General features: G+C 35.8%; 2 protein-coding genes across 8 annotated transcripts in view; one reads left to right on the top strand and one right to left on the bottom strand.

The window, feature by feature from the left end:
* The window catches only part of TASOR (transcription activation suppressor), a 45,021-nt gene extending 21,606 nt beyond the window's left edge, over positions 1-23,415 (top strand). The window contains exons 12-24 of one of the 6 annotated variants that reach the window (XM_006196428.4): positions 3,217-3,289; positions 3,387-3,458; positions 4,388-5,089; positions 8,445-8,851; positions 10,057-10,198; positions 11,418-11,477; positions 14,964-15,772; positions 18,275-18,397; positions 19,144-19,303; positions 19,775-19,883; positions 21,271-21,449; positions 21,636-21,806; positions 22,689-23,415. In XM_006196428.4, the coding sequence (XP_006196490.3) occupies positions 3,217-3,289; positions 3,387-3,458; positions 4,388-5,089; positions 8,445-8,851; positions 10,057-10,198; positions 11,418-11,477; positions 14,964-15,772; positions 18,275-18,397; positions 19,144-19,303; positions 19,775-19,883; positions 21,271-21,449; positions 21,636-21,806; positions 22,689-23,221 (3,540 nt within the window). In that variant the 3' untranslated portion in view covers positions 23,222-23,415. Of the gene's footprint in view, positions 1-3,216; positions 3,290-3,386; positions 3,459-4,387; positions 5,090-8,444; positions 8,852-10,056; positions 10,199-11,417; positions 11,478-14,840; positions 15,773-18,274; positions 18,398-19,143; positions 19,304-19,774; positions 19,884-21,270; positions 21,450-21,635; positions 21,807-22,407 lie in introns of all 6 variants that reach the window. The other 5 variants (XM_006196427.4, XM_015236157.3, XM_006196426.4 and 2 more) reach the window with 5 other exon arrangements.
* Positions 23,416-24,552: 1,137 nt separating this feature from the next.
* Positions 24,553-26,712, bottom strand: part of CCDC66 (coiled-coil domain containing 66) — a 54,265-nt gene continuing 52,105 nt past the window's right edge. Inside the window, exons 17-19 of one of the 2 annotated variants that reach the window (XM_006196425.4) lie at positions 26,422-26,663; positions 26,040-26,164; positions 24,553-24,698 (exon numbers count right to left, since the gene is read on the bottom strand). In XM_006196425.4, coding sequence (XP_006196487.3) covers positions 24,612-24,698; positions 26,040-26,164; positions 26,422-26,663 — 454 coding nt within the window. In that variant the 3' untranslated portion in view covers positions 24,553-24,611. Of the gene's footprint in view, positions 24,699-26,039; positions 26,165-26,421; positions 26,664-26,712 lie in introns of those variants that run through there. The other variant, XR_012060677.1, reaches the window with a different exon arrangement.

The raw sequence follows: 26,712 nt of genomic DNA, 5'->3' as shown, positions 1-26,712 counted from the left end.
GGAACACAATTCTGGGTTGACAGCTGTTCTTTAAACACTTTGACTGTGCATACTACAATATCTTCTGGCTTCCAATTTTGTTGAGAAGTCTGCTGTTGGTCTAGTGATGGTTTCTTTGTAGGTCAGGTCATCTTTTTTCTGGCTGCTTTTTAAATCTTTGTCTTTGGTGTTTTGCAATTACATTAAATATATCTAGGTGTTTATTATTTATCTACCTTGGTATGTATTCTCTTTCATATCTGTGTATTTATATCTTTATTTCTGGAATATTGTTAGTCCTTATCTTTGATGTTACTTCTCCTTTGTTCTCTTTTGACTGCCTTTCTAGGACTCTGAAGTGTCATATGTTAGACTTTTTCATTCTGTTCTCCATGTCTGTTAACCTCTCTTGTGTTTTGTGTCTTGTTTCTCTGTGCTACATTCTGAGTAATTTCATCATAGCTGTCTTCTAGTTTACACATTCTATCTTCAGCTTTGTCTAATTTGCTATTTAATTCATTCATTGATTTTCTAATTTCACAGAAAGTATTTTTGATTTCTAAAGCTATATTTGGCTCTTTTTGAGATCTGCCTGTTTTAGTTTTGGTTTGTTTTTTAAATAGATTCTTGTTGATTCTTTCAGAAATATTTATTGAGTACCTATTATATGCCAGGCACTGTTCTGTGAGGTGGAGATTATATTCTGATATTCCTTGCTTTTCTTTTTTGTTGTTGTTGATTCACTCTTTTAGTCATTTTAAAATGTACAATTCTGTAGTTTTTAATATTCAAGTGTTGTATAACCATTATCACTATGTAATTTCCAGAATATTTCCATCACCCTGTTGGTAACTTCATACTCACTAAGCATTCACTCCATATTCTGCCTCCCCCTAGCCGCTTGTAACCACTAATCTACTTCTGTCTTTGTGGATTTGTCTGTTGTGGACATTTTGTGTAAGTGGAATCATGCAATATGTGGCCTTTAGTGCCTTCTTTCACTTAGCATAATACTTTTAAGGTTCATCCATGTTGTAGCATGTATCAATACTTCATTTCTTTTATTTCACTGCATGGATAATGCTGCATTTTGTTTGTTCATACATCAATTATTTCTACTCTTTGGCTATTGTGAATTTTGCTACTGTGAACATTGTATACCAGTTTTTGTGTGAACATGTTTTCAATTCTGAGACATTATTTTATTTCCTAAATGTAAGGCTGGACACTGTAAAACTCCTAGAGGAAAACATACGCAGAACACTGTTTTAAACATTTTATACCTGTTTTATATATTGCATTTGATAATTCCAATTTGAAGTCCTTGGGTATTTGAATCTGTTGTTTTTGCTGAATCTCATGGTAGCTAATTTCCTCTGAAGCTTGGCAATTCAATATTTTGAGCTTAATATTTTATATTTTTAATACATTTTTGTTTTCATACCATATTACTTATAATGTTATCTGAAAAGCCAAAATAGTAGAATCAGGTAACATAAATCCACGAGACTGGGTTAATGTTTTTTTCCTGAGGGGGAAGGAAACAGCAAGATGCTATAAATAGAGGCAGCAGGAGTACAGAGTTCACAGATGTTTCCTACTTTACAGGACTGAAAATGTCCACATAGGGCTTTTGTCTGCCTGAGTGTTGTTTCTGGGTGTAGATTCCATATTCCATATTGTGTCTCTGGGGACAGTGAATCCCCTTAGAGGACTAGGGTCTTTAGGTCACTAAGCTAGTGGGATTTAAAAAACCTGGTATTTGGAGTGGTTGAGAAGTTAAAATAATCTGTTTTTTCTTAGCAACCCAAAACATGAAACTCTTACTCTAGTCTCCCACGTTTCTGTTCTGACAAACCAAGAAAGTTGGTGAAAATGTCAAAAGGAATATATATAAAAAAAACATTTTGGGTAAGAGTGTTTGAGTCTGAAACAAAAATTTTGCAGGTGCATTGTCCACTTTTGGGTGTTCAAGCAATGTTTTTATTAAATTTAATTGGTAGCATAGTCATTTTAATCCTTTAAATTATTGGTTCTTATACAGACTTTGTTTACTGGGATTGTTTAATAGGAATTTACATAGCACAAGTTTGCTTTCAGAATCCAGATGTCCTTTTTGTGTTCAGTTCTTCCTTTATTTACCCTTTCTTTAATCCAAAAAATATTGTGAACTATTGCAGTAGTACCTGAACTGAGTTCTTTGCGTTACATTTTTCTTTTTCCCCCTCCTGCACAGTGCTGTCAAGTTTTTTTTGTTTTTTGGGTTTTTTTTAGTGAAACACTCCAGCTCAAAAGGATATATATACTCTTGAGGGCAATCCTGGCTAACCTGGCATTCTTGTCTTTTTAAAATGTAGCCTATGATCTTTCTTTCTAGAACTGTCTTATACATTTCTCCTAGTCGCTCCTCACCCGTGGCCAGTAGTGAGTACTCTGATGCCTGCACATTGTCCATCAGGTTATAACTCTGCCTTTGCTCATGATGTTGCCTCTTCTGTGATGTCTTTCCCGCAATCTCAGGCTCTTGGCAATGTACTCATCCTTCAAAATCGATACCTCTGATATACTCTGAAGATGTTTCTCAATCACAAATTAATTGTATTTTTCCCTTTCTGTTGCTTTGTAAATCTTTTCAAATCCTTTCCTATCTTATCTAATTATTGATATTCCTTGTGTCACTTTCTCAACGCAATTATAGACTTCTATTGTTCAAGAATCTTGTGTTGCTTGTCTTTCAAGTTACCTCCGGTAAGGCAAATTGCCTTACGTGTGAAGATGTTCATTAAATATGTGAAGAATTAAATTATAGCAACACGTTTCATGTGGGATTAGTCTGAACTCTTGAAAGGCAACATTTGTGTCATGCTTGTTTTGTATCTCCAACATCTACCATACTACCTTAGCAATTAATAACATATCTTTTGAATTGCTGAGGAAAATAAAAAAAGTCTTTCGTTTGGTTCTTGTATATTAGTTTCAAGGAACAATCAACAGGGTGATTTAACAGTTATTTAGGAGAATTCTTTTAGTAAGATTGAAAACTAAGAAATTCTTATTTGACTGGAATCCTATTAGCTGAGTTGGTGGAAGGAGTTTTTAACTAATTCATTAGCAGTATTCCCTTAAAAGATGATCAAAAACCTTTTGTTTTCTTTGTAATTAGTAGAAACTGCTGTGTGTCCACCTTATGGTGAATAATAAAGCAGATTAAACTTCTTCCCTCTTCCAAAAATGCAGGTTCTTGTTAAACCTTTGGGAGACCGAGGATTTCTTTTTCTTCTCTCTCCTTGTCAAATGGTTTCTCCATATGGTAGGTGATCTTTTCTTTAACTTTTACAATTACTATTTTAAATAACTTTTTAAAAGTTAAAACATATTGCTAATGAATTTGACTTTTTTTTTTTTAGAACATCAAACTGCCAAGTCTCGAGTCTTACATGCTTTGTTTCTGTTTCAAGAACCTAGGAGCATAGTTACTTGTAAGTTTTTTGAATATCTGTATCTAGTTACTTATAGATACCTACATTTTATTAAAAATTTCCAGATAAGTCACTAAGCATTTTATCTTTCTAACATGTTTTGGGAAATAATGAGCGGTATTAAAAGGCGTTAGCAATATAAAACACAAATTATATGACTATTTTTAACTATGGGAAATTATTTTGGTATTGCCACTGTTTTCTTTAAGTAAATGTTGATTGTAATTGTTATTATAGTTTTTCAGGGTTTATATTATTATGTGTTTTTTTTTTTAAAGCTTAGTTCCTTTTTGCATTCAAATTTTAGTGGTTATAAATGCATCATTTGCTAGGTTAGATAGCAGGCCACTCAAAGTTAATACAAATTTTCACACTGTTATCTTCTGTTCACCATTTCTAAGAATGAACTTTAATGCTGCATTAAGGTAAAGTTCCCACTAATGTGTTTCACTGTTAGCTTAAAAATGAGGTTCTCTGTTGTAGCCACTCAGTGCCTGCATATTTGCTTATGGGGATAGAGAATGAATGTAAAGTTTAAGTTATGTTACAACAGGAAGGAGTGACATTGCTGTCATTTGCAGGACTGTCTTGCTAGGAGCCTTGGGTCTTGTCCTGCCTCTTTATTTCTCCTTAGATTTTTCTTGCCACCATAGATGCCTAGGGACAGTAGGAAATGAAGTTCTTAACCAGGCAGGTGTATTTCCCTTTAAAAATATGCTCTGCAATTTTCAGTTGTTTTAGTTTTTTATTGGCCCGTTTTAGGCTCCTGGGCTTAGAAATATGCTATTCATGTGTTTCTGTATTAGGATATGTACTGGTTTGGTCCACCATTAAAGTATGGAGGTTGTTACATTCCTCTGACATATGTAGATCTGGACTTGATTAGTTTCTTGAGTGCTAACATGGTTTGCTTTTTTGTTTGTTTACAGCACAAAAAGGTTCAACCAATGCAACACCACAGGAGAGACACGAGAGCATGCCAGATGTATTAAAAATAACTCAGTTTTTACAGTTTGCTTTGATTCAGTGTCGAAAGGAATTCAAAAATATAAATACTATAAATTTTCATTCTGTTGTTGAAAAGTATGTAAGTGAATTTTTTAAGCGAGGGTTTGGTTCAGGTAAACGGGAGTTTATCATGTTCCCATATGATTCACGATTAGATGATAAAAAATTCTTATATTCAGCTCCAAAAAATAAATCCCACATAGATAATTGTTTGCATACCTATATTTTTCGTCCTGAAATGTATCAGTTACCTATTTATAAATTAAAAGAGTTATTTGAAGAAAATAAAAAACTTCAACAGTTCAGTCCACTTTCAGATTACGAAGGCCAAGAAGAAGAAATGAATGGTACAAAAATGAAATTTGGAAAACGAAATAACTCAAGGGTTGAAACTATTACACCTGGAAAGCAGAAGTCATCTCACTCTTTGGATTATGATAAGGATAGAGTCAGAGAATTGATTAATTTAATTCAGTGTAGGAAAAAAAATGTGGGTGGGGACTCAGACACAGAAGAAATGAGAAGCAAAACCGTCTTGAAGAGGAAGCTTGAGGACCTACCTGAAAATATGAGAAAGCTCGCCAAAACCAGTAATATATCTGAAAATTGCCACCTTTATGAAGGTAAAATATCAGAATTGATTTTATATAGTATAAAAGTAACAGCTAGAAATACAGTAAAGTAGTTCTGTCCCTTCTCACACAGGGGTTTGCAAATTATAGCCTGAGAGCCAATCCCAGCCAGGTCCCAATTTTTGTAAAGGAAGTTGTGTCGGAATACAGCCATGCCTATTCATCATGTGTGTATAGCTGCTTGCATGCTGTAATGGCAGAGTTGGGACGAGACTATGGTCCATGAAGCCTAAAATATTTACTGTCTGGTCCTTTACAGAAAATATTTGCCAGCTCCTTCCGTAGTATATCAGATTTCTGAATTGTGCAGCTGAGGCTAATATGAAAAAAATAAAGTTACGTTCAGCTGTTATCCTACTAATTGGAGCACCTATCCTTTTAGATTCCTTTAGTTTTATAACTGAAAAAGTATGCTGTAGAATATTGTGTACTTTTAGGATGTTGCTTAATGAAAGGAACCTCCTGAGCTTTAAAATAAAAATTTTTTAAATGCACACAGTTTTCTTTTCCACCCCAAGTAGTTAAAAAAAAGTTTGGCTTTTTATTTTTTCTATTTTTCTTCACTTTGTTTTAATTGACAGTTAGAAAAAGATAGAAATGAGAAAACTTTCTCTTAAAGTGTTTTCAATATTACAAGTAATTTAAAACATTTTTCATCTAGATTTTTAAGATCATAACACTGCCAGTTCATAAGCATGAAATGTGTTCTTTTGGATTCAGGGACCTTTGATTTAGCAGTGTTCATTTTGTACCACTGTAGATCTAACTGTTCTGTTCCTCTGTTTATTACTAAGCAGTTTCACTCACATACATTTTCAAATTCTGTGTGTCTCAGAACTGACTAAGTTAGTGCCCTTATGCTGTTCTCTCAGCAGTCTGTATCCTCAGTTACTTTGCATTTATCTGCTCTCCTTTACTTCCTCTCTTCCTGCACTATCCAGTGTGGTAGCCACTAGCCATGTATTGTTATTTAAATTTAAATTAATTAAAATTAAATAAAAATTCATTTCCTGCATTAAACCAGCCGCATTTCACCAGCCACACCAATGTTTTGAATAGCACAGGACATTTCTGTCACTGTGGAAACTTCTGTCTGACAATGCTGTTCTCTTCTATGACTTTCAGGGCTTTTTCTTTACTTGACCTGTGTTCTCTTTTTTTTTTTTTTCCCCCCAGTATTTCATCCTTGACCATGTGCTAGTGGCCTTCCTGGCTTCTAACACTAACTTCATGTTCTTCTCAGGATTGTTCTGCTAATTTGCTACCAACCTCAGCTTCTGTATTACTTTTTCAAGGCTTTGTTGTAGACTGGCCGTGTCCAGCCTGGGTAGCCGTGTTTCCAACTCTCCCTGATTAAGGCTCACCTCTCTCCTCAGAATATGTCATGGTCAGCCCTTTACTTCTCTTTATTTTTTCCTGAAGCAGCTTTCATTTCTCTCAAGCCTCATGCCTTTGCAGTTCAGATCCCTCCTTAGCTTTCTAGCTGCTCTGCTCCTTGATGGATTTCATCTCCTTTAGCTTATGCAGGATTTCTGCTCTGTGCTGAACCTTTTGGCACTTACTGAACCATACTGTCTTACACTGTTGACCTGTGACTTGATAGTTAAGTGCTTACTATGTGCTAGGTACTTTACATGTATGGACTCATTAGTTCTTCAGTGGTAGATGTTATTATCTTTATTTTACAGGTAGGAAAACCATCTCAGAGAATTTAAATTACCTAAAGTTACATAGTTCACTGATCATGTTTGAACTGTTTTGACTGACTCCAAGGATTGTTCCTAAACTCTGCTGTATTTCCTTATACTGAGCACATAATAGGCAAGAAGATACTTAAATTTGGGCACTGTTTTAGTGGATAATTGATAAAGTTGTATATGTGAAAAAATAGTTGTGGTTGAAAATCAGACTTTTGTCAGTAATTAAAATGGTGGGAAAGCCATGCTAATTATAAGTAGAGCAAAGTAGAAATGGGGCAGGGGAGAGGGGTTAGACAGGTTAAATAGGTTAAAATAGAACTGGTGTTCAGACTTGCGTATCTGGGTGTTTCTCACTTGTGTTTGTTTCTAGTCATTTTCCGCACTTTATTTCTGATTCTGAAAGTAAGAAGTTTAAAGGTTTTGAAAGAAAAAACATTTAAAGGTTGGATTCTAACTTTTAAAATACCCTGATCTTAATTTGATGATGTGCCCACTCACTTTATTAAGAAGTAACCTTCTATCTCGCCTACACCCTTTAGCATGAGCTTGTTGAGGTATGATTTATATAATATACCCATTTAAAGTGCAGTTTGATGAGTTTTTGATTGCTGTGTTAACCACCACTCAAATATATGAAACATTTTTCATTATGCCCAAATGTTACCTTGTCTTCCATTGTAGTTGCTCTCGCCCCACTCCACTGCTGATCTGCTTTCTGTCTCTATCAATTAGTTTGCCTTCTCTAATATTTCATGTAATTAGAATCATACAGTATGTACTATATTTTTTATTTTTTCTATTTGGCTATGGTACATTATATATTACCAGAATTGGAAATTCTGACATCTATCCAGGTTTTACTCTCCTTCAGCATTTGAGTAGCTTTTCTGAATGTATGCTCCCTTTGCAAGTTTTTAAATATATTAATGGTGCAGATTACCTAGATTTATACCTGCTTGGAGCCATGGGTACTAAAAAGCACTTTCTCTCATAGTGCTTCTTGTTCTTAGTGCAGGTTTGGTATAGATTTCTTTGGGATAATTTTGATCTCTAATAACTCAGCTTTGTTATGAATTAAGTAACCTAGTCATTTAAGATAAGGCTTAGGTTATAAGAGGGTTAGCCAGCATCTTCAGGGCAAAAGGTTACGGGTATAGATAGAGGAGATCAAAGTCAAATTAAATCATGGGACTTTGTTGTTGTTTTTATTTTTAAAATAGATTTCAGTGTAATCTGTATATCTTCCTCTAACATTTTGCAAAATAGTTAAGTGCATTCATTTTATCTGTTGAGCACCTGGTTGATTTTGAAATTTTTGGTGGTAGAGTTTAAGGTAACTGCAGTACAGTTATTTATATGTATTACCCATATTACCAACGTAGTCTTTGAGCTTATTTCTCCATTAATAGAATTTTCAAATTATGATAAAAATAAACCTTCATTTAATGGTAATTTTGATCTATGTCCAGAGTTTTAGTACCAGTCATATTTGCAAAGTAAGGGATGGATGTACTTGTAAAGTCTAAGCAGGTGGTTTGATTGGGTTCCTGCCTGTAAGTGTCCTATGGTAACTAATTTTTAGGTTTTTTTATTTTTTATTTTATGCTTGCCTTCCAGACATTGAGAGCTCTTTCTCTTCCCTTCAGAGTCTCCACAGCCAATAGGCTCACTTGGGCATGATGCTGACTTGAGACGGCAGCAGCAGGATACCTCCAGCTCCGGCGTTGCTGACATCCATAGGCTGTTTAATTGGCTGTCAGAAACACTAGCAAATGCACGCCATTCTGATGCGTCCTTGACGGACACAGTCAACAAAGCCTTAGGATTGAGCTCTGATGATGCCTATGAAGAGCTGAGGCAAAAGCATGAGTATGAGTTGAACTCTACCCTGGATAAGAAAGAATATGAGCATCCTACGGTTGCAAAAGTTGAAAATGCACATTTTAAGGGTTCTCAGAGCCCATTGCTTGAAGTTGATACATCGTCTTTAAAGTATCCTGTTGCTGTTTCTACCAGTGAAGTAGGCACTGACCATAAGCTACATTTCAAAGAAGTAAGCATAAGTCTTTTAATTATTTTTGTTTGCTTTTGTGAATGTCTGTGTGAAAGAGAGGATGTGGGGTGTGCTTCAGTGAGTTTTTTTTTTTCCCCTTTTACAAAGAAATGATACACATTTCAGTAATAGTGTCTGTCCAGGATAGTATTTCTAAGTTATTCCTTGTTACAAAGAGACAAGTGCATAAGTATTTTCCTTCCTGTTCATAGGTTTACATACAGTCTAAGATTTACCTCTTATGATAAAGTGAAGGCTGGACAATCTGTTTGTCAGGAACAACTTACTGGGAGTTAATTCTCTATCATTTCATAATAAAATTGAATTCTCACAACATTAGCTTTCTGCTGGCAGTACCAGAACCCAAAAATGAGGCAGATAAGATGACCAAAGTCAGTGTAACAGTGTTAGAAACAAGGTTGACTACTTTGTATTTCCCATGCAATGGAAATTGAGTGGCCTTTATGATTACCTCTGAGGTGTCAAGCCTTGCTTGATGGGGCATCTGGTTTGTTTATGATACATGCTTAGATATCTAGCTGAGAAGTGCCCCCTCCCCCAAGAAGTGGCTGTGTCACTTGGAGAACAATACCAGAATGGTACCATAATCCTAAAGGCTTGTTCCTAATTTACTCTTTCTTCCATTTTCTCTTCCTTGCCTTTGAGTAAAAGTCATACGCATGTTCCCAGGCTTTCTACATGTAGTTTGGGGATATGTCTTTTAGCGGGGAGATGATGGCAGGAAGCTCACTTGGGGAGGTGTATAAGGCAGGCACCGAGAAACTAAACCTGTATTGTTACCATTCCCTGACATAGTTAGTACTCTAAATTGGGTTAATGGGGCATAAGCCAAACGCAGCCCAGTGCCTGTGTCTGTAACTAAAAGTTTATGGGAATACAGTCATGCTTTTGCACTACAGTGGAAGAGCTGAGCACCTGGCCCACAAAGCCTAAATATTTGACCCTTTACTGAAAAAATTTAGCAACCTCTGCTCTAAATCAATATTACATTATGTTTTGAGCAAAAAAAAATGGTTTTAGTTTGAGACCTAGAGTATTATAACTTTACAATGTTGATTTTTTTTTCTCATTTGTAATGTTCAGTTTGAAGTTTGTGAATTTGCTTTGGGAAAATAAAAATTGTTTCTTCTTGACGTTAAAATTAATTGAAAAGAAAGGTATTGAATCTTTACTCTAATTTTTAGGATCCAAATTTAATTAGCATGAATAATTTTGAAGATTGCAGTTTGTGTCCCACTGTTCCCATTGAACATGGATTCCATAGACAGTCTAAGTCAAGTAATGTTGAAGAGACTGAAATACATTGGAAACTGATTCCAATTACAGGTAAGAACAAGAATACTGGGACTTGGGTTTGCTTGGTTTTACTTAGGGACCAGTTTCCTGAAGGGTTTCACCTTTTTTAGATTCCACCCTTGGGTTACTAAGTGCTTCATCTTACTTGGCTCTGACATCTTCAGTGTCTTATTTTGAGCAATGTAGTATTCATCATTGAATGTTGCTATTCTTGGTCAGCATCAGCAACTGTCTGCAAAAGAGCCTATTAAAAACAGAGGGATTTAAAACATACTGACTCTCCCTATGCAGTTTAACATGCAACTTCCAAATGAAAATTGTTGGCAGAAATCGGGTTTTTAATATGGTGAGGTAGCTACAGAGATGAAATGATGGTCTTTGGGCAGCCAATTAAATGCTGTTCTCTTAAATTATTAGAGTAAACTTCACTATATCAAGCTGTCTAGGAAATGGTTATGTTAAAGTTCATCTGTTTGAAAGAAATTTGAGTTCTCCATATTGGATTATTTTAGAGAAGAATGCAGATATTCCTAGAAAGCTTATTGAATCAAGGGGCAAGAATAGTTTAGCAGATGTTGAAAGATCATTTTGCAGTATTCTGATTTCTCTGTGCAAACACACATATACAGATACTTTTAATCCAAGGTCTTATTCATCTTTGTTAGCTAAAAAGCATTTTTGGAAATATTTCCAGGGCACATCTTTTCTATTCCTAGATTTTTATTTACCCTTTAAAAAGAAAAAACAAACAATTCTTGCTAAAAAGTAGACTAGCTTGTTACTTAGAAGCTGCTGAGACCTCCAGGGACTCTGAGAATTTCTAAAACTTGATGGGTTTCCATGGGCTTCAGCACATTCTCTACTTAGTACCTTAGCAGAGAGGGTAAGAGGCCTAGAACTGATCAGAGAGTGGCAACTGATACTCACAAGCTAGAGAAGTTGGCTTGAGTTGGAGAACCAGAATAAGGAATTAGCCTGTACATCGATTATCCTAACCATTCCTTATTTATACATCTGAATAGTTGGTGTTCAGAGCCATTTGAAGGCACATCTAGGTGTTGATATTCCATCAGCACCTGAATGGAAAGGGAAACAATTTCCCATTTCTTAATGACCCTTCAGGATTATTTTAGGCAGAAGAAGTAATAACGTGGATTTGTTAGCATTTGGGGTTATGTGAAAGGTGTTCTAGAAGGTTATCACCAGTATCTGAAGTGAGTCTACAAATCTAATGGATGCTTTCCCTCAGGAGGGAATACAAGAAGCCCAGAAGACCAGCTGGGGAAACATGGTGAGAAGCAAACACCAGGTGAGAAGGCTCGCTTTGCTTTTCTTCCCAGTGTGCCCCTCAGAATTGCTACTTGCAGGTCTGGTCCTTTGTCAATAGGGCATCAGTTTAAGATGTTAATTATAGAAAATTTGGACAATATCTTTTGTATTCAGATCATTGATTTATATCAAGATTCTTATACAGAGAATGTGTTCAAAGAAGTCACTATTCATAGAGATTAATTCTTTTTCACCTATAGTAGATTCTATCTAATACGATGACTTGGGAGAATTAGAATATTTTTCTTAATTCATTTCTGCAGGATATGCTATGAGAAGCAGTCTTCAGGTTTCTCTTAAATTAAAAAATATGAGGACAGGAGGCCATTTATCTTTTAGGTACATTATTCCTAACCTTGAATTTGTTTTGATTCATTCCTTTTTCTGATTGTAAAGCTAACTTCTACAGACAGTTTAAGTAAGAAATTAGGAACCTTTTGGATTCCAGAAACATTTACAGATATGACTGATTGCAGTAGGTACCTAAAAGACAGTCTTTTTTGTCTGAGCGCAGGTCAGTTCAACATCCCTGCAGGTGGCTATAGGCAAACTCTTCTTGCTTGGAGGTTGGTCTCAGTCTTTTTTGTTTCCATTTTGTTGTATCTTACTCTTTCAGAAATCTTGTGTTGTTGCTGTTTGTTTTATTTGGAAGAAAAGCAGAAGGACTTCTTAATTTTAATAGATCCTTATTACTAAAGTACTAACATTCCTCTCTTTGGGAATAAAAAAAAAAGACTTTCAGTTAATAGTTTTCTTCAAGATCTTTGTTTCTTCCTAGAAAAGATGATGCAAAAGGGAGGGGCAGGAAGAACATGTATATGACATACAGGGAGTGCATAAATCTAGTAGACAGCTTGATGAATTTTTATATATGTAAACACTTAGGTGATCGCTACCCAAATAAAGATGCAGAACATTTTCAGCACCCCAGAAGATTTTCTTCTGCATCCTCCCAGTCAGTAGCCTCCCTGTCCCAAACAGTAACCGCTGCTTTGACTTCTTTTGCCATCGGTTAGTTTTACGTGTTCTTGAATTTAAGATAGATGGAACCTACAGCGTGTCCTCTTTTGTTTTTTGGCTCTCTCATATGACATTTTGTTTGGGATTCATCTAAGTTTTGCTTTTATCAGTGATTCTTTTTCATTTGAGGTTTCTTGCTTATGCCTCAGAATGCTCCAACAGCATCTGCAGTCTTAGTTGGCATGCCATCTTCATATTTTGTGATTGAAAGTATGAAAATATGAATGATACTGCCTTTAGAGAACTCACTGTTCACCTTGCACTTAAAAAGTCAAAGTGCCGCACTGCTTGAATGATAATCGGTGGGAAACGTGTTATGGATATTGACATGTGTGTTTCTTTTAAATCATTTATTGAAGACATTTTAAAAATACTTGTCTACCTTAGTAATTAAAATTATATGGGGGAAATTTGTGCAAAATTTAAAACTGAGTGGTGATTATTTGCATTTTCAAAAGGGATTTGGTTTGGAGGTTTTTAATATGGAAAATTCCCCATGTGGATTTAAGTTATATTTCAGTGTAAGAAATTTCCTTTATCCATAGCCTTTCAGTCTGAACTATCACTTGAACTATCAGTATGAACTGTTGCTGAAAATTTTGGGAGCCAAGTATTTCAAGTATTTTTAGCAATAAATAATTCAGAAGTTTTTTAATTACACGTGGTCCTCTGCAGCCCATTTGTTTTACGAGATAACAATTAAATTTTTTTATATAAATAAATCAGATATTTGACATGGTACATAATTCAAGAAGTATAAAAATACTTCAAAAAAATAAGTCTTCCACCCCTAACCCAGACACTTAAATCTCACCCCACAGATCAGCCTCTCTTACAGATTTCTTATGTACCCATCCAGGCATCTTATATGTGCATTAAACCTCATGTTGCCCATTTAAGGAGGACATTCAGTATTCCTGAGTTATTTTATGGAAGATGAAATTTTTTGTTTCATATAGTTGAAATTCTTACTTTGGTACATGGGATATTTTGCTCCCCTTCTCTTCTTCCACCTACAGACCTGCAGTATTGTTGTCTTAACCTGCTGAGAGTTGCTTTGCAGTAGTTAATGGGTATAGTGATTCATGGTAACCACCAGGGTTGGTAGAGAAATGTCACAAACTGACTTCTGCTGAGGCTGTTTAAACCTTTAGAAAACTGTGAGTGTGGGGAAAATCAAAACTGGATTTTACATAGAGAGCTTATGCTGCTGCACCTGGGTGCAGATTTGAGTAGGGAGTTCACTCCATCTTAAAAGTACTATGGTTTTGAAAACTACTTTTATGTGGACTTTGTGATTTAAAGGTAACATTTCAGTGATTTGTTAGGGAATGTTGGCTAAGATTTAAGGAAAATTAGTAATTTTTTAAAGGATAAGATTATATAATAAGATCTTCTAGGCAAAAGTAATGTATTTTTTTCTTTTCCTGAAATACAGCATTACTGTAAGTTTACTGTTAAACATATTTTCCCCTTGTTTTTTTAAAGAGAGATCTAGGGTACCTGTTTTGAAATGTAGTTTCAATAGTATACTATGTTTGAATTTAGGATTTGTCAGGGGAAAAAAGTATGTTTTTATGGATTGAGCTAGTTATGAAGAATTAAAGGTCATAGTTCCATTAGTATCAGCTGGCTTAGTAAGCTCTTCATCTCAAAAGAGGTAATAGCTATTATGATTTCTGTTGGAATTACTTCTAGACAAAATATAAATACTTATGAAAGTGCTATCAAAAGTGTTACTGTTAATGCAGCTGTGAAATGTGTTCTCTTCCTGTATTGAGCCCTTTTTTTCTTGATAAAGTCCCTAACACTGTAGGGTTACTGAGCAACTCTCTATGTGAGGAGATCTGAAAACAGTTAAAAGTAATTATCCGAGATCCCGAGTGCAACTCAGTTTGACAGTTTATTCCCACAGTATTTCAGCTTGGCGTTCTCTCAACTGCCTTACACTCAATTTTCATATTAAGAGGGCATTACCATAGTAGGAGACATTACATGGCAAAGAACAGGGGTTGAGAAAGCTGTTGCAACTGACCCAATCCTGATTAAAACATGTCTATTAATAAAGTCAGATCTACAGAAAGGTAGGGGAGGAGAAATAAGCAAATGACTTAATTTGTATTGATGTCAGGTTGGCACTTGTTTGAATACTTCAAAAGGAATCAGGGAGAATAACACTCAGACTTGTTATTTTAGCTACTGAAATCCAAAGACCAGCCATAAATAAGTAGGGCACATAGGAAATAGGGTTATTTATGAGTTTACATTTTCAGGTGTTAGCTATTTTGGATTGGTTTTGTAATAATGAACTCTTCCTATGTAGGTATGAAATCACCAGAAGAACAACTGGTGTGTCTGCCACCACAGGAGGCCTTTCCTAACGACCCCCGGGTAATAAGTAGACAAAGAAGTTCTGATTACCAGTTTCCATCCTCTCCATTTACAGACACACTAAAGGGCACCACTGAGGAGGACGTGTTGACAGGTCAGGTGGTGACAGTGGAGGAGCAGTGTGTGCCAGCAGCAGAACCGCCTGCAATGAGCGAAACCACAGAGAGGACAGTGTTAGGAGAGTACAATCTCTTTTCTAGGAAGATAGAAGAGATTCTGAAGCAAAAGAATGTTTCATATGTCAGTAGAATTTCCACACCTATCTTTTCAACGCAAGAGAAGATGAAACGGCTTTCTGAGTTCATATATTCTAAGACATCCAAAGCTGGTGTACAGGAGTTTGTAGATGGCTTACATGAGAAACTAAATACTATTATTATCAAAGCATCAGCCAAGGGTGGGAACTTGCCACCAGTCAGTCCTAACGATTCTGGTACTAAGACAGCATTGAGTCCTTTGGGAAGGCATGTCACACCAGTCTCCTCAAGTGACTTCAACAAACAGCTCCTTGAGCCACTTGGTAGTGATTCTTTGAAAGACACCAACTCTAATGAGCAGCATTCCTCTTCAACTTTGGGTTTAACTGAAGTAGAAGTGAACCAGCCGCACCACGTCACAGAGCCAATGGTGACCTCTGATCATACTGTACAAAGTGATACGGCGCGGGAACCAGTAGAAAGAGAAGCAACAAAGTCGCCCAGTGATGTAAACATTTCTGCCCAACCAGCTCTCTCAAATTTTATAAGCCAGTTAGAACCTGAAGTATTTAACAGTTTGGTTAAAATCATGAAAGATGTCCAGAAAAATACTGTGAAATTTTATATTCATGAAGAAGAAGAGAGTGTGCTCTGTAAAGAAATAAAGGTAACTAAATGATAAGGTAATAGTAATGCTGTACAAACTTACCTTGTTGGGTCTGACCTCTATAAAATGGATTTTTTGTTTGTTTGTTTTTAAATGTTGACCGTATTATTTTCGAAATTAATGCCGAGTCGGATAAAAGACTAGTAAGTTCAACTAAATTCAGAACCTGTGATCTACGTATCTTAGAATTTTAAATCTTGTTTTGCAAAGTGTTATTTTAAGGACCAGTTGTATACATACCACAGATACCTTTAAAATGTTGATTCAAAGATTTTAAATATTTCTCACTCGGGTGTTTTGTGAAGGGGAGAGAACGACACAGACAAGTGAAGGAGGTTGTCAGTGTTCACCTCATGAGGGTTTATCCGTCAGTGAGGAAAGCACAGCCGCCCGGGCTGAGCTGGTGGTGGTGCCAGTCGGCGTGTCTTGAGGCCCTGGTCACGCCACGTTCCCCGCAGCCCTGAGTGCTCAGAGCACCTGGTCGTCCTGAGGGGCTCCCCAGTCACGAACGATGCCTCACTGTAAGATGTATTTTCTCTATTGAAGCTGTAGAGTAGACTAGCGTTTCAGGTATTTGGTTTAGAAAACTACACGCATGTATTTGTGTAAGTATAGACATAGATATTTAAAATCTGTAACAATAGGTAAGTAACTTAGATGGAAGAATTATATCAGTGGTTTAATATTACCAATTAGTATTCACTAAATTATGTAGCATTTTAACTCCTTAAGGGTGTGCTTAGTTTTTAAAATAAATGCCTGCTCCCATTTATGGATTTTATGTACCGTGATGAGCTTCTGCTTTTTTAGTTAGAGGAAGCCTAAGGGGCTATAAGTAAGTGAGCCCAGGGTGGGCCAGAAACTGCATGCTTTGACATATCCTGAGCCTTTGTCAGTCTGGGGATCTCTTCGATGCCAGCGTGTTTCATGAGACATGCTCATGAGAACACGCAGAGCATAGAAAAGGAGGCAGCACAGTGCTCAGTGTGCCACCTTTACTAGTTCCTTGTAGTTTCCTGGGAAGGTGAGACCAGACTTAACCAGGAATTTCTTGGTTGCATTTTTGCCCTGTATGATTGAACACTGAGCTTTTTCTACTGCCAGCAACATGTTTCCATCGCTTTGGGGGCATAGCTGCATGTTGGTGTGCAGCTAGGCAGGTAGGAGAATGGGTTGGGCACAGTTTCCAGTGTGCTCAGCATAACTCTGTCTCCTCCCACTGCATTTATAAAATTGTAACACATTTTGGGGAAATGCATTTACTTATGAATGGTGATTTTAATTCCGGCTTAGAATAAATCATATTGCTGCTATTTATTTTATGTAGAAGAAGAGGATGCTGAGTATTTTACAAATCTGACAGGAAATCAGATTGGAACTTTAATTCTTTTAATATCCATTGGAAGATTTCCAGCAAAAATGTTACAATAAAGGACTTTATGAATAAAATTTTAAGCTCCCTAAGTATTTTTGAAGTCAAACTGAGGTGTTATTGTATGAGTTAAAATGTTTAAAATGAACTTGCATTTAAAGCTTCTTAATGTAAAAAGACCTAAAATTACAAGCAGGTCTGTCAGACAATAATTCACCTTTTCATCACCTGACTAAGCTGCTTGAGGTTTGCCCAGAAGGTTAGAGCAAAATTTAAAAGATGCTACTTTAGGGCTACACAGAAACATTTACTTTGGGTGTGGCACTTGTAGACAGCTCTTGAAAGAGCAGTAGACTTGAGGCAAGCTTGGGTAAATTTATGGTTATCCAGCTAGCCATGCCAACCCTTGAGAAAATCAGTCTGCCCCTGTATCTGTAAAATGAGGGAAGTGACCTCCAGAATCCTGCAAATTCTTCAGAGTTCGTGGTTGCACCGGCGGGCAAAGAGAACTCTGCCAGGACTGGTTATCTTGTGTCCTTTGAGAGGTAGTACTGTATCACCAGCATGCAGGGAGGTATTAGAAGGGAGAATCTGTTTTGTTTGAAGGTATAAACTCGACGGGCATGACTAATTAGTAAGTAAATACCATTGTACATACTGAAGCTCTGTATGAATGATCTTGGGGCTGTTGTGCATTGAATGAGTAGTCGGAAGAGTACTTTGTAACTCTGAAGAGTTTACCAGCAACACTGCTGCAGATAACGAAGGGCGTGCTTTGAAAGGAAAGGAAAATGGAAGTGAGGGAGTGCTTAATGATTGAGCTCTGAGTTAAGTAATAAGAGTTAAAAACCTGGGCTAATCTGTTGTTCTTATGTTTCTTTTACCCCACACTGGCATTTACTTGGCTTTGATTACATAGTGTTGAAACATCATGACTGACCACTTAAACTCTGAGCTCCAGACTCTTCTTAAGAGTGGACTTAATGATTTCTGAGGTCCATGGTGTAAGGTCATCATTAATAGTGGTCTAATAGTTAAACTTCCCAGTATAGCTTGCACTTATGGTATTAAATAGATGTTTGTAAAATAAAGCTTTTAAATGTTAATTTAGTTTTTTTTTCCTTTAACAGGAATATCTTATCAAATTAGGCAACACAGAATGTCATCCAGAACAGTTTTTGGAAAGAAGATCAAAATTAGACAAACTATTGATTATTATTCAAAATGAAGATATTGCAGGTTTCATTCACAAGGTAGACTATTAAGTCCAATTTCCTACATCTTGGTTACCAGAAAAGTCCCTTATTTTAAAATATATCTTTGAGACTAAAACTTTTAAAAATATCCTTATAAACTTTAAAGGAAATAAAACTTTGAGATTGGGAGACTTAGGGCTTGAGACTTAAAAGTACCCTTCTGTGAATCAGCTTGTGAGATTGATATTTGTGGCACATCACAGGCCTTCCCTATCACGCAAATAGTCAAGACTAAGAATACTGATTCCTTGAATGCCAAATGGGTCTGCTGACTCTGTGTCGTTGTCATTTTTATTTGTATAAAACCTATTTGTACCCCTTCTTTGCCTTGGATTTCTAAACCAGTCCCCCTTTCTCTTGGGTTTGGAGGTACCTCATCTGAGTCTTAGGAGCTTATCTAAGTCCTGCTGCTCTTTGAAGTCTTTCCTGACTGTTCCAGTCCATAGGTTCTTGCCCTCATTTGAATTCTGACTGTATTCACAGGGCCAGACAGGTTAGCATTTGTCATTCTGTGTTTCCAGGTCTTTGGTAAGAGCCTCTTTAGGGTGTTCTGTTTATGGTAGATAATGTTCAAAATTATGTTATGGAAATAATGTTCAAAATATTATTGTTGTGCTTGGCTTTTCAGAGGCAACACAGTAATATAGGTGAGCCATAGTGCATTTTGGTAGACTTTTCTTGTTAGGTTACTTTACACTGAGTCTGTCTGTCCTTACTTCTTTTTTCTTTTTGTATTTAAATAGGTACCTGGCTTGGTGACATTAAAGAAGCTCCCTTGTGTTAGTTTTGCTGGTGTTGATAGTCTGGATGACGTTAAAAATCATACATACAATGAATTATTTGTATCTGGAGGCTTTATTGTTTCTGATGAATCCATTCTAAATCCAGAAGTTATCACAATTGGTAAGATTCATTTATTCTCTTAAGCATGCGACTTCTGTCTTCTCTAGGTTTTTCTTATTAGTGACTCACTCGTACTTTTTAATGTATTGTCCGTTCTTGCCAGTCACAGATAACTAGTACATTTCCACCATTTTTGTGAGCTTTTATTATCTCAGGTTTCTTTCCCATTCTCTTACTCTTTATGAATAACTTCCCCTAAATCTGGTATAAAGCAAGGCTCTCTGCACCTAATGCACTTGGATTACTTCAGGCTTCTTATTATTGACGCTTTTTTATTTTTTACATGTAGATGTTAGATCTGAAAGAGGGTATACAGATCTGTCTCCATTAGAGGAGAAAAAAGAGAAAGAAAATACTACTACCTAGGAAAGTAGGTGTTCCTACATAATAATATCAACAAAAGCTTCTTCCACAGCTTAGTTGTGGAGTGACTTATTTACTGAATTAAAAAATGAACTTTGTCTCTAACAGAGAACCTTAAAAATTTTTTGACATTCCTCGAAGAACTTAGTACTCCAGAAGGAAAATGGCAATGGAAAGTCCACTGTAAATTTCAGAAAAAGCTAAAGGAACTGGGCAGGTAATGTTTGAAAAATAACTATATAAGGGTTATTGATTTTAACATTATGCTCACAAAATTGTTCTCTTTTTCTAGATGTTTGTAGATTATAGTTGCTACGTAGTTTTCACAGATGTCCTTAGCCAGCTGTAAAGGGAATGTTTTAGACAGTGAATTATTCTAGCCTGTTTGAAAGTGGTGCTCCTGTTCAGGTAGAGGTTTGATGAAGTTCTGGTTAAGTTATTTAGATAAAATAGGTTTAATCTTTGCCACTTGGGTTTAGAATAATCATCAAAATGGGATAATCAGCATTCTTTCTTACAGAACTGTGTATGTCAGCTAGATCAGGCCGTCTCCCAACTGTTAATTTAGTAACATCAAACATGTGAGATAAGGATTAATCTTGACATAATAAGGGGATCTGTTATTAGGATATTCATTTATATAATTGATTTCTACCATGCCCAGAAGTCACTTCTCAGAGTGTGATTCTTAGAGCACTCGTTACATTTAGAGGCTCTGCAAGTGATATTGGATTCAGATGAGTTTGGGATAATATATCCTACTAGAGTCCATACAAAGTACTTATTTACATTTAAAGGATATGAGAAACTCTGTAGCCAAGAGTTGTTTTACATTTTGTGAGCCAGCATTTTCTAAACTAATACCTATTGATATTCCATGGCACATAATTAGGGCTTAAATAATTATAAGTATTTAACTTTTTATAGTATTTCATTTGGGGAGTGGGTGATAAGGTTCATTCATTCATTCATTTTTTTAATGGAGGTACTAGGGATTGAACCCAGGACCTCATGCATGCACTCTACCACTGAGCTACACCCTGCCCCCCTATAGATTTCATTTTTTAAAAACTTGTTTTAGCTTCAAAGCATGTGAAACAGGCATTGGGCAAGTCTTATCTTTATATAAGAGATAGCAGTCCTGAGGCCCAAAGGAATAACTTGTACAAATTAGTACCTTCATCTTCCTGATAGTAGCCAATAATTTCTACCACATGTTGCCTTGTGCCTGAAGGTTCAGAAATAGTTTAGAACCATGTATTTTTTGAGGAAAAGGTTTTTTTTGTCCGTATATGCCTTTCACTACAGTTGTAAATTAGTAAAGCTGAAGAGAATAAGGAAAATGGCTGGTTGAGATTTTAGTCTAACCTGAATAGCTGGCCCTGAGGCTTAGCACCCAGAGAGCCCCTGCACTTACACGTGGGTTGCACAATTCCTGTTCTCCCTCTTCTAAGAAGCACCTCTACGTCAGGCAGTGAGCTAATAAGCACTGCAGTTGTCATTAGTTGCCTCAATTGAGAAGTTACGGTTTCAATTTTAAGCGAAAACTTCCATACTAAATATCAGAAATGCAGATCCAGATATTGAACTACTTAATTTCACAGATTGAATGCTAAAGCTCTAAGTCTGTTGACGCTTCTGAATGTCTATCAGAAGAAACACCTGGTTGAAATTTTGTCATACCACAATTGTGATTCACAAACTCGAAATGCTCCAGAATTGGATTGCCTTATCAGACTTCAGGCTCAGAACATACAGCAACGACACATAGTCTTTTTAACAGGTAAAGAGGGTGCTCTTAAGCTTTTTGCTATGAACATAGGAATGTGGATAAAAAGATTTTTTGGGACTATGTTGGGTATTAAGCCACAGTTCTGAAAATGTGGAAGAAAGGGTTTTGTGAGGGCTGGGGGCAGGCATCATTTTATATTTTCAAGTGTTGAGTATAAAACTTTTTTTTTTAATCTAGAAAAGAGTATCAAGGTGCTTTCCAGTTATACTGATAATGGGATAGTGGTCGCAACTGCTGAAGACTTTATGCAAAACTTTAAAAATCTTGTGGGCTATCACAACTCAATCACAGAAGAAAACCTTCCATTGCTTGGTGCTAATGAGACTCTTGAGTCACAATCACAGTCAGGTAACTTTTCAGTAGTTTTCATTTTCTTTAAGGCAGACAGAAAAAGAATGGTTTTGTTATGATTTCTTAAAAAAATTCCTATTTTGAAGGTACTCACCTCAGTGTAAACAGCCTCAGGGGAAATGTTTTAAGGTATTCATCATTCTTTTACTTAGCATACACAGAATCTACTCATTTATTATACTGTAGTCAGTATGAGTTGTTAGAGTTAACCGCAGACTGCACACGATAGATGGGCATTTCCTCTTTGAAGGTATGTAAGTTTATCGGCTGCTGTTGTGAGCAAAGGGGTTATATATGAAAAAGGAGAACCAGATACGGGGATTTAGCACTGGGCCATTAATCTCCCCAGACATATAAAGCGATTTGATTATGAGGTAGTAGAGGTACCCATAGCTTTAGCCCTTTGTGAGATGGCCTCTGCTTTGGTTCCAGGTTTTATGAAAAATGAAAGATCTACTTACTTTTGTTTCTGAGAAAAGCAGAGATGATCGAACATTTGATAGAGCTAACCAGTTTCGTAGTAATCCAGTGAAGCTAGATGTCAAAATTTTTATTTTGTATTTGTCTTGTCAAATACTGAATTACCGTATAACTTTAGATGCTGTTTTGACATTAACCCCTTTGGAGCTGGGAGTTGGGATTTCCCAACATTAAACGTGAACACATTTCGCAGAAGCTTTTAGCATCGGATTATCCGGACATTCACACCTAGTGTGAGTGTTGTGACTAAGTGAACTTGTGGCAGAAGACCAAGCTTTAAGGGATTGTGGACTTGCTGACCCTGACGCATTCATTATATTGTGTGAGTAGTGTATAATTTTAAAACTTAAACAAATTGTGTATTTCAATAGAGGAGGACTTTTTGTTTTTTAAATGTAGCTCTTTTAGAAAACGATGAAAAGGATGAAGAGGATATGTCTCTGGATTCAGGGGATGAAATCTCACAAATAGAAGTATGCAGCAATTTTCATTCAGAAATATTGGCGACAGAAACCAAAGGATCAAGTGGAACAGATCAAAAACAGAATATTCAAATTGAGTTGCAATCGTCTCTTGACTTGCAAAAAAGTTTATTAGAAGATAAGACTTACCAAATTGATTCTCGAGAGAGAGCTTCTATTGATATAGAACGCTCTGAAGGAGAGAACAGCAATTCAGCTGAACAAGAGTCATATAGCAACTTTCAGGTTTATCACAGTCAATTAAATTTGTCCCATCAGTTTAGTCATTTTAATGTTCTCACTCATCAAACATTTTTGGGGACACCATATGCCCTCTCATCAAGTCAGTCTCAAGAAAGTGAAAATCACTTTTTATCTGCTTATACTCAAAGCTCGGATAGAGATAAACCTCCATCTCCAGTAAGTTGGTGGAAAAGTGATTCTTCCAGGCCATTTTCAAAAGAGAAATAACTTTTTTTAAAAATATAGGTTGTTACGGACTTTTCTCTGTTTCTTAAAACTGAATTAACAATTTATATTTCATTCGCTAAACAAAAGGTTTCTTTTCCTTTCTCAAATGTTTTTGTCCCTCTTATTTAAATCATGATGGCCTGTAACAGTTTAAGCATCTGAAAATTGAAATAAATATATATATTTTTAACATGTATTGTACTTGAATTATCTCATGTTGGCACTTTTAAGTTTTCCATTTATATGTTGCCTGTACCTTGGCTTCAAATTGAAGTTTTATAATATAAAATAGGTATTTGCAAAAGGACAGTGAATAGTAATGGTTTTACTTTTTTTCTTCACCTTATGTCAGAGGATCCCAACTACTTTTGCTGAAATGATGTATCAACTATTGTATTTACTTTAAGCTTTTATATAGTGTTTTTAACACAGGTATAAGCCAGTGATGTTAAATATTTACAGGCTTTTGGCTCAATACCTCAAGATTTACTGAACAGTGCAGCTTCATTTAGATGATAAAACTATGGACTTACCAGGCAGCATAATTTTTTATCTTTAGAATTAACTATGTAAAAATTGCCCATAGCTAAAAATTTTGGTCAACCTTTTATTTGGGAGTATTTGATAATTACAATTTTTAGTGCTTGTGTGGGCTTTGATTTGACTTAACCAAATTGTTTCATATTTCAAAAGATCAGCTTCTGTTTATTAAAGGCATTAAACAATTTGAAAACACTTTGCTATAGATTTTTAAATTGTTAGAAAAACAAGTATATTTTTCAGGTGGTAAGCACTTTAGTGCACAACTAAAACTAATTTTTAAATTTGCAGATAAGCACACGGTGGAGATAAATTTTAAACCGACATCTATTTGCTAATAACCGCCTCTCCATTACTAGTAGAAACTTGTTTGAAAAGTCAAATTTCCACACAAACCTAAACTGAATCTGGCCTATTTTCAGTAAAGTTGGGATGTCAGACCTTCCTTTTTAGCCTCAAAAGAACTTGGATGAGTTCTACCGTTTAAAATCTTTCTATAGAACAAAACACATAAGTGATATTTCAGTTAATAAGCTACATGTAAAATGTGGAAGAATGTTGTCTGTAACTCCAGCCTGTGTTAAGGTAAGTAGAAAGTGTTTTTATAGGACTTAAATACCCAGATTGTGCCAGAGCAGAAAAATTCTTTTCTTTTTTTTTTTAAACTATTTAGCTTTTACAAGTGTCTCATTTCTTGTTTAAAAAATTCTATATACATACACAGCATTTTACTACATAATGTACAAGTTTTAAGTAAGCAGTTTAAAAATAAATCTAGGCTATTTGGAAGATACACTTAAGCAACAACCACATTTTATAATTTGGAAGACATATAGAAGATTGTCTACATTTAAAACGAAGAACTAAAACTTTCTTCTTGATTTGCAGCTAAAGGCATGAGATTAGTTTCCAACTCCCTTTGCTTCTGGAGAAGGCCCTGAAATCACATTGATACATTAGTAAGGTGTGCAGCAGATGTGTAATGTAAATTATTCTTACTTTACATTTCTGTCCTGCTAAACCAGAACTATATTTACTTTTAAAACATGTATTAAGCTCAGTTACTCAGCCATAAGTTTAAACTTTTGTCATGTTGAATTTTGAATAGACCTTCAGTGCTTTAAACAGACTTTTTCACTTGGATACTATGTAGCTATCACATCTCGGTAAGATTATCTTCATATTTTTAGCATAAAGCCAACAGACCTTTCTTAGAACCATGTGTCCGTAACTGTGGGGTTGAGATCCCCTCTCTTTTCCCCAAATGCTCTTAAAGTGGTAATGAAACACACAACATCGTGTTTATCTTGACTGCCATAATTTTTGTGGCTAATGCAAGGACGATATGGCCACGATGTATATGTAGGTGGTGAATGTGTCTATGTATCACATTCCTTCCTCTTAACGTCATAACTTTATAGAGAGTCTCCACTAAGCTAGAAGTAAATATGCCTTGTCATTTTAAAGGAAGATGCCTAGGTAAGATGTAGGTAAAATCTTTACTGTGTGAGTTACCAGCATTTAAAAAAACTAAAGGACACTTTATAATCCTGTGTCAGTGGAAATGATTTTCTAGCTGTAAGAAAGAACTGGTAAACAACATCTGAATCAACAGTTTGAAATGCAGCCACATAAAAAAGTACTCCTAAAAACTACAGTTTATTTTCCCCAAATACAGAAAGTATACTGTGAATCAAGGCTGTTTGTTTAAAAAAAATGACTTGCAAAATTTGTTTAAGCCCAGGGAATTGTTTTTTAAGACCAGCTGATAATTATAGCCTTAAATATTGGATATGGGACCTGTAATAAGTCACAACTGGTCTGAGAAAAAGTGGTCTGGTGAGTAAGATTATACATGTGATTTCAGGATGAATTATTCTTTGGGGCTTACTTGTGTCAATGTTCTATTCCAAACACTGCCAACACATTTTTTTAAAAATGTGAACTGCATTACTAAGAATTTATTAAAGCATAATTGTGTATTTCCTGCCTTTATTTTTAGGGCCTTACTGATCATGCTTTACCATTCAAATGTATGCATTTTTCATTCAATAAAATTGTCTTAATATTCAAAATGTCTCATGATTTCATACAGGAAAGAAATATTCTTAAAGATGGCAATGTAAAGTAAACTGAAGGAAAGTCCTTCCTCCCACCACTTTAAACTGGAAAGCAGTTAAGTCACAGAAATCATGTAACCACCTAGTAAACAGCCATTCCCACACAGCCCTCCACTAGAAAAATGGTCATATCCACGGCTTGGTGGAGCAGCTCGTACCTGTCTCAGTTCTGATAGTCCCTTAAGGATTGCTTGCTGTCGATCCCTGTGTTTCACCAAGTTAGGATTAAGAAGTGGGTCCCTGAGTTGGTCAGAGTCAAATAGCTGTTGTTCTTGGTCACAGTCTGAAGCCAGATGAAAATGACAGAATTCAAATACATTTCTAATAGGAAATAGCCCTGTGCTACAGTATTCTTAGGACTTGTTAATAAATTTATATCCTAGAAGAGCATGAAATAAATTTAAGTAATAAACATTAAAATTTTAATACTGGACTCTAAAAGAGAAACTCTCTCTCCTGTGGTAAAACTTGTTAGTATTAATCAAATACTAATTTGGATTTTGAATTTAGGGTTTGGCAGGGGGGGATACTTTTACTTACCACGTGGATTGTGGTAGTGTGTATCTTGGGTCAAAGGCCTAGACAGTGGTGCATCTGGATCAAGGTAATAGATCTCATTGGTTCGGACATAGGGAATAAAATCGAAAGGTTCAGAAATCCCAGGTGATAATTCCGTCTGACTACCTCCTGAGAGCAGATTCTCTCTTTCACAATTACTGCTTTTTAGTGTCTGAGTTTGTTCCGTTCTGTTTTTCACTGCCGGAACTGGTGGTGATCGAGACCTGTATTTTTCCAAAAAAATCACAGGGAGCGGCCTCTTAAGAAACATTA

This window comes from Vicugna pacos, chromosome 17, assembly GCF_048564905.1.
Source record: "Vicugna pacos chromosome 17, VicPac4, whole genome shotgun sequence".
NCBI lineage: Eukaryota > Metazoa > Chordata > Mammalia > Artiodactyla > Camelidae > Vicugna > Vicugna pacos.
Note: the sequence above shows the minus strand (reverse complement) of the source record. Positions and strands in the feature narration are given on the sequence as shown.